General features: G+C 42.6%; 1 protein-coding gene across 1 annotated transcript in view; it reads left to right on the top strand.

Moving 5' to 3' along the window:
- Window positions 1-11,880, top strand: part of NIBAN1 (niban apoptosis regulator 1) — a 110,437-nt gene that overhangs the window by 42,910 nt on the left and 55,647 nt on the right. The window contains exons 3-5 of the mRNA XM_081121008.1: window positions 1,519-1,650; window positions 5,280-5,394; window positions 10,523-10,690. Of these exons, the coding sequence (XP_080977134.1) occupies window positions 1,519-1,650; window positions 5,280-5,394; window positions 10,523-10,690 (415 nt within the window). The remainder of the gene's footprint in view (window positions 1-1,518; window positions 1,651-5,279; window positions 5,395-10,522; window positions 10,691-11,880) is intronic.

Genomic DNA, 11,880 nt, shown 5'->3' with positions numbered 1-11,880 from the left:
CTTATAACTGGTAGCAAAGCTGTGGGACATGAATATAGAGAAAAGGTTTCGGGACGAACCCCTGACCCTTTCGATGGTTGGAGATCAGAAAAAAAAGGATCTTGCAAGAAGGACAGAGAAGAAATAGCCTGTGGAGTAAGAGAAAGGTCAGGAAAGTGAAATGTTCCACAAGGCAAATAAAAAAGAGGCTTCAAGAAGTTGGAAGTATGAAATGGGTCAAATACTGCTGAGAAGTTGGGTAGGGTGACCAATAGATTTAGCAGCATGGGTGTGTAGGGATAACTGATTCTTATCTCCATAAAGCACTGATTCTCAAAATTTAGGGAGCTTGTTAAAATGCAAATTCTGGCCCACATTCCTAGAGATTCTGATATGGTAAGTCTAGGGTGAGGCCACATTTTAAACAAGTGTATCAATTGATGTAAGTGGCCCAAGTTTAAGAAATGCTGCCCATAAGAACTATAAAGAGTTCAGCTTACATATGGTTTCAGTCTCATTTAGCGAGGAGAGTGAAGTCTTCTCTTGCCTGTTAAGAGAGCAGATTGCCTCATTATTTGTGAGGACAGACTATTAAGCCCTGGGATTTGGAAGGGAATTTATTTCATTCCTGAAAAAGATGAGCACATCCATCCTCTCTGTGTGGTTCCTATGAATTTTGCTTGAAAGTGGAAGAATGAGTTTCTAAAGGCATTATGATTTTTTTAATAAAGGGAAAATGGATGTAAATTCATGTAAAAGACAGAAGGCTCATTCCCATATCTTGAGATAAAACAGAAATTGCAGTGTGAGGCAGGATGGGAATGATTCCTTACACAATTAGCCCAGTGGGAGATGTAACCGGAAATCTTACAGAGACTCCCCCCAGCACATGTGCCACCAGAGTTAATGAGAAATCCTCAGACTTTTAAGTAGAAGACACAAAAGTGAGCTGTGCTGGTTTGCCTGCTGTTCTTTACTCAGAGAGCCAATGTGGTCTCCTTGAGAACAGGTATGGGCTCAGGGTTTACAGCCTGGGCCCCCCGGGGCTTTGGGGCCTGGGAAAACATTGAGCCTGACTTTTGAGGCTGCCTAAAGGCGTGATAAATAGGGGAACAACCTGTTAATTCTCCTGTTTTTCAGGATTTAACCCCGAGGCATGTTTCTGGCCTTGGGATAGATGTCTACAACTTAACTGCTTCACTTCCTCTCTTCCACAGAGTTTATTAAGGATTTATTAAGTGCCACATGTATACCAGGCATAGTCTTATTACCATAACCCCTTCCACCATATGCTTCTGTTTCTGTAGCATAATGGAGAGAAATGAAAACCACAAAAATATCAATAAGACAAATATTTGCATGTGGTCAGGAGGAGTAGGAAAGGGAAGTGTGGAGGGAGTGGAAAAAACAACCATTTCTCCAGGATGTCAGCACAAGACGGAGTCCTGAAATATTCCTTGAAGTGCCAGGGGCAGACTTAGTGGTAGCATGGTGTGCTGTCTTTTGTCATCATAATTAATTGTATCCATCTTCTTTAAGCCACCATTGGAGCCTGGAACTGTTTTGTATGAGGCAGAACTATCACAGTTTGCCGAAGACATAAAGAAATGGAAGGAGAGATACGTTGTGATTAAAAATGATTTTGCGGTGGAGAGCTATGAGAACAAAGAGGTAAGATATTTCCTGGTCACCCTTGCTTCTGGCAATATTCTTAAAGATTGGGTAGGTTGATGGTCATGCCCTCTTCTTCAGGATGGATTCTTTTAATAAGCACTCGCTCTTGAGCAGGTACTCATTTCAGTTAACAGATGCTTACCGAGTGCCTATTACATGCTGCGTGCCATAAAACATTCTGGGCATAGAGCAGTACATCAGACAGATGCTTGCAGTCTAGTGAGCAAGACAGACTTTGAACAAGTCATTGCAAGTGAGAGTGAAAGCAGGTTATGCCGCGTGACCAGTGCAGGGGCCTTTCTTGTGATCATTCAGCTTCAGGTTCTTTCTCAGTCACTGCTCTGATGTCTCTCCCTTCGCTCTGTGTCTCTGTGTCTTCATACGCTTTAAAAAAAAAATTTTTTTTAATGTATTTACTTATTTTAATCTTCACCTGAGGACATGTTTTTCATTGATGAGAGAGAGAGAGAGAGGGAGAGAGAGAGAGAGAGAAACATTGATGTGAGAGAGAAACATCTATGGGTTGCTGCCCATATGTGCACTGACTGGGGATTGGACCACAACCTGGGTATGTGCCTTGACTAGGAATTGAACCTGCGACCCTTCAGTACACAGGACAATGCTCCAACCAACTGAGCTACCCTGGCTAGCGTCTCCCCACTCTTAAGCCTCCTACAAGACAGATGACTGAGAAGTTATTTAATAAGATTATAATTGAGCCCTGGCCGTGGCTCAGTTGGTTGGAGCATTGTCCCTTACACCAATTTGATTCCTGGGTTTGATTCCTGGTCAGGGCACATATCTAGGTTGTGGGTTTGATCTTGGTCAGGGTGCATACAGGAGGCAACCGATTGATGTTTCTCTCTCTCTCTCTCCCTTTCTCTCTCTCTAAAATCAATAAACATATCCTTTGGCGAGGATTAAAAAAAAAAAAAGATTGTAATTGAATATGCACGAGCTCCTGGGAGTTCAGAACACTTCACACACTTATTCCACTTATATTTATGATTTTTTTTCTTTTAACTTAATCCTGGTTATCGCATTGTTTTTCTTGTTTGTGAAATGTGGAGAAAATGAGATAATGGATGTAAAGTGCCTAGCATCCGGGCACTTTATTGGTTCCCATTTATTTCCTCATGGAAAGTATAGTAGTGTAGAGGAAAAAACACTGGGCCATGAATTTGGAAAACTAAAGTTTAGGCCGGGCTTCGATTAAACTGGAGAGTTAGGCTGAATGATCCCAACAGTTCCTTTCAGACCTCATACTCTACACTTTTAGATCTACATAGATTCTTATTATTTATCAGTTAGCCTTAACAGATTTAAAACTTTGCTCTCTTGACACTAAGTTCAAGCAGCCAGGACAGCCACCACTGATACTCTGAGCAATGCCCCCGATGCTAAACCTATGGGAAGAAGCTTCAGACTGACAGACCCATGTGTTTCCTTCCCAGTTCTGATGGAAAACAGAAATAAAGTGCAACACACACTTATTCCACACGCAGCCAGGCAGTGCTGCCTTGGATAGCCTTATTCTTTTCAACAGTCATTAAGCTAATATTTTCTTTGTTGATCTATATTAGGATTTTATTCAACAGTTGATTTGCTCTCTAAAGCAAATTACCAACACACTACACATAATAATGTAAGAATCATGATAAGAGTCGCCTTCATTTTGTATGACAGGTCACAGTGTCCTTTAAGGGAAGCTTGAGATGAATGGTTAATATTGAGCACTTGCGATCACACCTTCATCAGTTACTAGATGTGTCCTTTCCTAAGTCACAGATCTCCTTGAGCCTCACCTTTCTCAGGCCCTCGGCACATGCCAAGCACAGGCAGAGCCCAGCGAAGAGCCTGTGGGTCTGACGAGTGCTAAATCATTGGGAGGAAACACTCACAGAGCTTCCTCTTGGATTTATGATGGTTTTCACCGCATTGGGCACCAACTGAAGTTTCATTTTGAATCAAAATCAGTGTTTTTCCTCTTTTTTTTTTTTAAAGCTTTCTCCCTCAACTTTCAATTTATGTGCTCATTATTTTTGAGTGGACCTGTTTGGATTTTTAAGATGTGGATTTTTAAGATGTGATTACTGAATTTGATGATAAACAAGTATTTTAAAAAGTTGGAAATTAAAAAAAATGGCATGTAGTTCACCATAATTCCTCCAAGTTTTAATATCTTTTTTTCATTTATAGAAGTTTTTAAAAAATGGCACCCAAGAGTTATACATTAAGTACCTACAAATTGCTTATTATTTTATTGGGGGTTCTGTTTTGGCTGGTTATTAAGTAGGAAAAAATGAAGCATTCTCATTGGATGATCGTTTAATTTGTACTTCCTGTGCTCTTGCACTGGGCTGGATAGACCCAGGTATGAGTCCTGGATTTGTCACCTACTCACTGATGGGCCATTGGTAGGTTATTTAACCTGTTTTCTCTTTTATAAAATGGAGATAGTAACTAATTCATAGTGCTGTTTCTAGGATTAAATAATATAATGTTCATAAAAGCAAAGACTGGGGCCTGTTATAACAAGTAACACAATTTAGATTCGAGGCCCGCCTCAATCAAACTGCTTCTGAATGTTTTCGAAATCACACAACTTTTGATTCTTCTCTGTTATGCTCTGGGTCCCTGATGTTCTCAAGCCGCTGATGAGTGAATTTCACAAGTATGAAAACAACCTTCTCAGATACAAGAGTTTGTTTTGTTTGTGTCTCTTCAGTCACTACCTTACTGATGGAGAATGTGTTCTCGTTCTGATCACGTCGCCCCAATCAACATTAGTTTACTTATTCCCAAGGGTACTAGGTACATTTTGGGTCCCACTGGTGCTTGGTTTCGATTCTTAACTTGCTTTTAGCTTGTAATTCTCAACATCTTGCCTTGACTTAAGCCCTGCCCTCAGATGCACAATACTTCAACTTTATCTTATCTGTATGTCTTTGTGGGCTTCTCTGCTATCACAAATGCTTTCGTGCCTTAGCGATGCAGTTTCTCTTAGGTGTCCCGAACAGCAGAGCCTTCTGTCTGCTGGCCAGGATTTGTTCTGATGTCACCATATTGCCATTCCACCCCAGACGATTTTACTGCAAAACAGTCTCACATTCGAGGGCAAAGTGGTGGCATATTTGTCATAGCAACGTTTTTATGTTTTTGGTGACAATCCATGGCAACCCTGATTGCAGTACCTGTTCCACAGTCTCATGAGTCATCAGCCTGCAAGCAAGTAGTGTCATCAGTGTCTTATGTATCAACACCCCGTGGTTATTAGAATGACTCAGGTGCCAGCACCTGACATGGTGTGGTGCAGGATTTCTAGAGGTTACACTAAGATTATGTTTTCCTCATTTGAGAAACACACCTACGGTGAATCTCCCTGAGATTAGGGACTCTGATTTACCGTGTTGTGACCATCACACAAAAGTACTGAAGTAATACCTTGCAAGTAGCAGTTGTGCAAAACATATTTTTAAAATAAATGGCTCTTATTGAATGACATAGTGTGGGAATTGCTTATCTCTGAGGGCCTGTGTCTGTTTGTCTATTTCTAATAGTCTGGATAGTTTTCAAAAATCCAAATGGAGCAAAACAATCACTCATTTATGCCTTTCCTTTCCCAGGCCTATCAGAAAGGAGCTGCTCCGAAAAGCCGAATTCTTCCAGCTGGTGGCAAGGTGCTAACCTCGGAAGAAGAATACAATTTATTATCTGATCGGCATTTCCCAGACCCTCTTGGTGAGCTGCTGAGCATTCTTTCCCAAGGCAAAATTCCTAGACTTGCTTTGTTTAGCTAGACCAGTGGCTCTCAACGGGGGAGGGAGATTTCACTCTCCAGGGACATTTGGCAGTGTCTGGAGACATTTTTAGTGGTCACAGCTTGGGAGGATGGTGCTACAGGTATTTAGTGGATAGAGGCCCGTAATCCTGTTAAACCTGCAATGTACAGAACAGCCTCTGACAATGAAGAATTATCTGGCATAAAATATTAATAGTTGCTGAAGTTGAGAGACTCTGGTTTAGACACGAACTCCACAGGCAAACGGGAGATGTAATTTCCCTAATTTAGGTAAACATGGTACCACTTCTATTATTTTAAATGACATTCAGTAATGTACAAGTCAATTGCTGTTTCTAGGGCATCAAAAATGTGCTACTGGTTAGGCATCTGAAGGCGTTTGGACTACATTGGAGGCTCTGACAGCACTGCACAGGACAGTGGAATTAGATAGCCAGGGCCCAGTCTGTGAAATATATAATCTCATCTCTCAGTAAGCATGTCAGGGAATATTATTTTTCTAATTTTATTTTCCAAGATATGCAATAGAATATCCTAAATTGACAAAATGTTTTTAACAAGCGTTACAGTAACTCATAGCTAAGTGGAAAAAAGCATTGAATTAATTAGCATATTTATAAACAATAGCTGAATGCTATTAATGCTACCATGGAAAGAGCACTGAACTGAGAACTGGAAGACTGGATTTTTATGTAGTTCTAACTGTCAAGTGTTTTCCCTAGTGTTACTTAACTCTCTGATTGCTGTTTCTCCAACTCCAGGGCCTTCAACTTGAAAATCTAGAAGGATCTTTCCATCTCTAACATACTTGGATTCTTATTCATTCTACTTTTTCCATGTAGAGAAAGTGATGGATAATATGTATATATAGACCAAGTCGTGCATTTCATAGAGATTCATGAACTGTGGATAATGTAATAATTCCATCTGGCTCTGTGTAAATCATACCACACAGCAATTACTTGGTTTCTTGAAGAGAGTGCTGGTTCTTATTAATGGGTATAATCATTTCATTAGAATTTATAGAGAAAATATAGTTATTTTTGTTCTTTTGGTGCAGAATGCTTAGCATAGTGTTTTTAATAGCACTTTTATTAGATTAACACATGGGCCATAAACCCAGATTAAACAAACTATTATTAAGTAATTCCTGCTAAAACAACACTTTATGTGCACTATACATATTATTATATTTTCTTTCAACATCTGCTTATATGTCACTGTGGCTCTGGAGCTACTGCTGGAAACGGGAATAGCAACATGTTGGCTCTTCAGAATCTCTCCAAAAGGACTTTCCGATGAAATCAGTCAGAACGTACAATATATTTATTGATTTATTGGTGAGATCATATCAGAAGGGATGAAAAGGAATAAAAACCACAAGTCCTGTGTGACTAATGCCATTTGATTTAAGGCTTCAGATTGGGGCATTTTAATGACTTTTTTTTTATTGTATGGTGTGGCTGAAAGGTTGAAGTATGTGGTGCATGGGCAGGCTAAATAGCCATCTCAGACTGGTGAATAAAGAAAAATTAAATTTATTTAATTAAAATGGGGTGGAGATATCCCAAGGGAAGGGCTACACGGCACTGAGCCAAAGGGTATTGGGTCCATGATGGCAGCAAAAACATACTTAGGACAGTTAAACAAGGAAGGACATAGAAGGAGCAATAGGAGAGCCTAGGCTGGGCTGGGCTGCTTTGGCTCACTGAGGAGTCAGAGAGAGAAGGGGCCTTGGAGACAGGATCAGGGGGTAAGCCCGGGACAGGCACCTCTGACTATTGCTCCGCTGGTTGCAAGTCTCGTGGGGTCCCCTCGGAGGGAAGAAGGGGAACGGAGATGGCACTGGCGAGTTCCCCTGGTGGGGAGCGTGTGCTGGGTCCTTTGTTCTGAGCATATTTATCTCTTTCTTGCAGGTGGGAATCTTAGGGGAGGTCTCAGGGGAGGGTCTCAATAGAATATTCTTCAGCTTTCCAGATGTGCTCTTTTGGGGTCATGGTCTCCACTGATTGGTCAGTGCCAGGGCAGGGGGATCATTAGACAATGTATCTGGGCCTGAGGCAGCCAAAGTGCTACTTGTCTGGTTTTGCTGCTTTTCTGGGCCTGGAGCTGAAATACAACTGAGGCTTAGATATTATCTTTAAGGAGGAACCGCTCAGGGGGTCCAAACCACATGATCAGTGATAAGAAAGATCAGGGGTTCAAACTGAATAACCAGCTGTATGCTAGGGAAGGATAGGTTACCCTGGGGGCAAGGTTCTTGTTTTCCCAGTTTTGCCCCTTGCTGGGCATTCTGGGCTTCCTGCCCTGGTAAGTTTCTGTACCTGAGTTTCTGTACCTGGATTTCTGTACCTGACCCATCTAACAGTGATCTTCTGGGTTTTAAAAACAGAACATTCTACAGTAGATCATTTGTGATATCCTTGTAACTCAACTCAGAAAAAAATGCAGACTAATGGCATCTGGAAAATTGTTGCAAAAGGTTAAATGAGAGGTATCTAGAGACTAACAGGAGTGAATTTCCGGGGTTTTCTGAAGCTTTTAAATCAAAATGTCAGTGCTGCTTTCAGTTGTTGGTCCAAAACTGTGACATCTTGGGAAGGGCAAGAATTGTTTCACAAAACCATGTTAACAGAAAGGCTCCCTGTGTGATACTAATCCTACTGGAAAGGACAAAGGCACAATAGAGATGGGAGGAATTAACCTCATTTGAGAAAAAGAACTAGAGACTTATCAATAAATATGTCTTCTTGACATAGCATTCTGCTAAGATGATCTATTAAAAGTGCCCTCATGTCTTGCGGTAGTGACTCACTTAATTGACTTTTTATTACTGAGAATCTGGTTTGCCACACACAACAAAAAAACTCAAATTAAATACATAAAGTTTTGTTATCTTACTAAAAATAATCGGATATTAGTAGTTCAGGGCTAGTGTGACGGTTCCATAAATGTCAAGGACGTGTTCTAGCTTTCTCCCCCTTTATCTCTAAGTTGTGGCCCTTACTGACATCACCCAAGGTGGCAGCTGGAGAGCCAGCCTGGCTTTCTCATTCCAGACAAGGGGAGGTCACGGGCACATCCCCTCTTTAAGGATACTTCCAGGAAGTTTCACTGCCACTTCAGTTTACACCCCATTAGCCAGAACTTGGTGGCTGTGGCAATGCAAGCTGAAGTGGAGCCTGGAAATGTAGTCTTTATCCTGTGCAGCAGAAATAAAAATCAACTAAAAATCAAGGATTTCATTACTGAGAAAGGAGGGGGAATGGACAGATATGTGTTACAACTGCAGGTCTCTGCTACAGGGTTCAGTCATGCCTTTGTTTGTTCATTCACACGCTGATTCATTCTTAGGTTCCTGTGTGCCAGGTGTGTTGCTGGTGGGCCCCAGTCTGTGCTCCCAGTGCATTCTACTATGTTCCCTTCAGGTTTCAGGACACTGAAACAGCTCCCATGTGTGCCCTGGGAAATCTATTCTTTTTCTAGGCCAATCTTGATTTATTAATTTGCCAGTAGCAAGACTTGGTTGTGGAGCCACCCTTCTGATTAGGATCCATTTCTTGGTATGTCTGGGGCTTTCAGTGGCTTCTTAGGGAGTCCCTCTTCTCTTCCTTTCCCTGAGATTGAGGCTTGTGATGTAGGCAGGGAGCACAGGGATCGTTTTCGGCTACTTGCTTTCCATGACTCAGGGAATAAGCTGGGGTTTTATTTAACCAAGTGCAATATCATATAATTGTAATGCACCGAAGGGAATAAAGTTTAGGTAGGGGGTCTGAATAGTAGTAGGGCTTAACATGAGTCTCTTGGAATTGATTTTGAGAGAAGAAGTAAGAGTTCCCTTTGTTTAAGGCTTTTAAAATTTCCTAGGACAATGTAGCACATTTATTTATTCAACAAACTGTAGTTCAGCATCTACCAGGTTCCATGACTGTGCATGTGTTGAGGATACAAAGAAATGTCAGGTGCAGTCTCCACCTTCTAGGAGCCCCAGGGCAGCGGTTTGGCTTTCTGGGAAGAATCAGTGAAGGAGCTTATCTAAGGCTATGCCCCTCACCCTGAGTGTGGGTGCCAGGCATGGAAACAGATCATTACAGTATTTTGGGAAAACAAGATAGGGGGCACCCAACTCTATCTCTGGTGGCAGAAGGGGGTGCCAACAAAGGCACCCCAGAGCGGGTGGCTTTTGATTTCATTTTTGAAGGATGAATGAGAATTTTCTGTGTAAAATCATGATGGAAGGGAAGGAGGAAAGTACTATGATCTGCCGAAGCGATATGCAGAGTCATGGAATGGACGGCCCCACTTGGGGACAGTGGAGTGGAAACCAGTACAGAACAGGGAGCAAGCACCAGCCCTTAACTGGGGGATGGAGAGAGGTGCAGAGGAACCAGTAAAGGTGACAAAGAAGAAACCATTTTTAAAAAGCATGAAGGAGAGACATGCTCCTGGAAGTCATGGCAAGAGAATGTTTTCAAAAGAAGGGGTAGTTGGCAGCGACAGGTGTTTCAGATCCGGTTAGAAGGATAGATAATGAAGAAGCCATAGGCTGGAAGTCAGGGTGACATTAGTGACCTCAGCAATTTAGTTTCTGGGCTGATGGGGCAGGAACCAGACTGAGGTGAGAACAGGGGTTGATGGCATGAAGACCACAAGTGGCAGGCAGGAGGGAGAGAGTGGGCGCAGAGCGCAGACCTGGTGACCTGGGAGTCTGGGGGAGGGCGGGGGGTCTGCACAGCTGGACAGAGGAGCTTGCAGAGGGCCAGAGGGAAGAGGGAGCTCTGTTTGCTCATTCCGTCCATGTAAGGAAGTTGCAAAAGGTTGTGTCTGATGGCCTTGGTTGTCCCTGTGGGGTAGCAGGTGAGGCCACCTGCTAGAGTGAGACAGGCCAAAGCTAGTGGAGGGATGTGGGAAGAGCCTGAACTCTCCCTCTGCCACCTCCCAAGACATCTCTCACCACCTTTCCATCTCATGGCCTGCCCTAGAGAGTTACCTTGACGGCCTGAAATAAGTGTTTTAAATAAAAGGTGCACATTTTGAAACATCTTTGCATTTTCAATATTTCCATAGCGTCCAATGAGAAGGAAAACACGCAGCCCTTCGTGGTCCTGCCGAAGGAATTCCCAGTGTACCTGTGGCAGCCGTTCCTCAGACACGGCTACTTCTGCTTCCACGAGGCCTCTGAGCAGAAGAAGTTCCATGCTCTCCTGAGCGACTGCATCCGACATCTGAACCATGGTATGGCACCCCTGCCCTCTTGTCCCCAAGCTAAGCAAGGGTCTTGCACACAGGGACCATGGTCACTGTGCTGGCTGTTTAGTTCTGTCTGGAAGCCTCAGTGAGGCAGAGTTGGAGCAGGTATCCGACGGCACGTGTAGGCACACACCTTCGCACATGTAATTTTGCATATAATTCATCTTCTTCCTTTTTCCTGATTTTTAAAAATCTAAATGACAGTGAGAATATGTCAGTTGTCCCTGGCAAAATCCTAGTCCTTATGACATTTCTTGTTTATTCCCACCTTTCTTTTTTTCAAAGAATATGTTTTTCTTTATTTCAGAGAGAGGAAGGGAGAGGGAGAGAGACAGAAACATCAATGATGAGAGAGAATCATTGATTGGCTGCCTCCTGAACGCCCCCTACTGGGGATTAAACTTGCAACCCCGGCATGTGCCCTGACGGGGAATCCAACTGTGATCTCCTGGTTCATGCGTCAGTGCTCAACCACTGAGACACACCAGCCAGGCCCTACCTTTATTTCTAAATAATAGTTAGTCAAAACTTTAAGATTCATAAGAAAAAACCTAGAGAACTTAAATGTAGATTTGGGGGCCCCATTTTCAACCATTCCAATTCACTGGGTCTATAGCAGGCCCCCAATTTTGTTCTAACAAACTGCCAGGTCTGGTGATACCGTTGGTCTGTGGACCACACTTGCCAGGGGTGTGGCTTCAGATCACTGTGATCAAGGCATGGATTTAATTTCTGTCTGTAATAAAGACTTTCCATTCTAATATGCCATGTTTTTGCTGAATGGATGCGAGTGCTGGTCTTCTGGACTCCATGAAGCCTTCAGTTACAGATACTTCACCAGATAACTTAGTAATCAAAGTTAATGTGTTAGAGAGTAACTAGAGGTTACTACATAGTGAAGGAGGGAGCCCAGGACTGCAGCCTCTTTGAGCAGGTAACATTGGAGTTGTCGCCTTGTCCACCTGTGCCTTTAGTTCCTAATAAGGCCAATTTCATTGTGCAGTTAGTTTGAAGTTCTAGGGTTTCCCTGAGAGTGTCACCCTCACAGAGCGAGAGTCACTAGCGGTGCATGCCAGCCTGTTCTTGATTTTAGCTTGCATATTGATAGACTAATGGAAAAAGATAACGTCACTATATTTTGCTATAGCAACTCTGAGCAACACTGGTCATAATAG

The sequence above is a fragment of the Miniopterus schreibersii genome (assembly GCF_964146895.1).
Source record: "Miniopterus schreibersii genome assembly, chromosome: 19".
Taxonomy (NCBI): Eukaryota; Metazoa; Chordata; class Mammalia; order Chiroptera; family Miniopteridae; genus Miniopterus; species Miniopterus schreibersii.
Note: the sequence above shows the minus strand (reverse complement) of the source record. Positions and strands in the feature narration are given on the sequence as shown.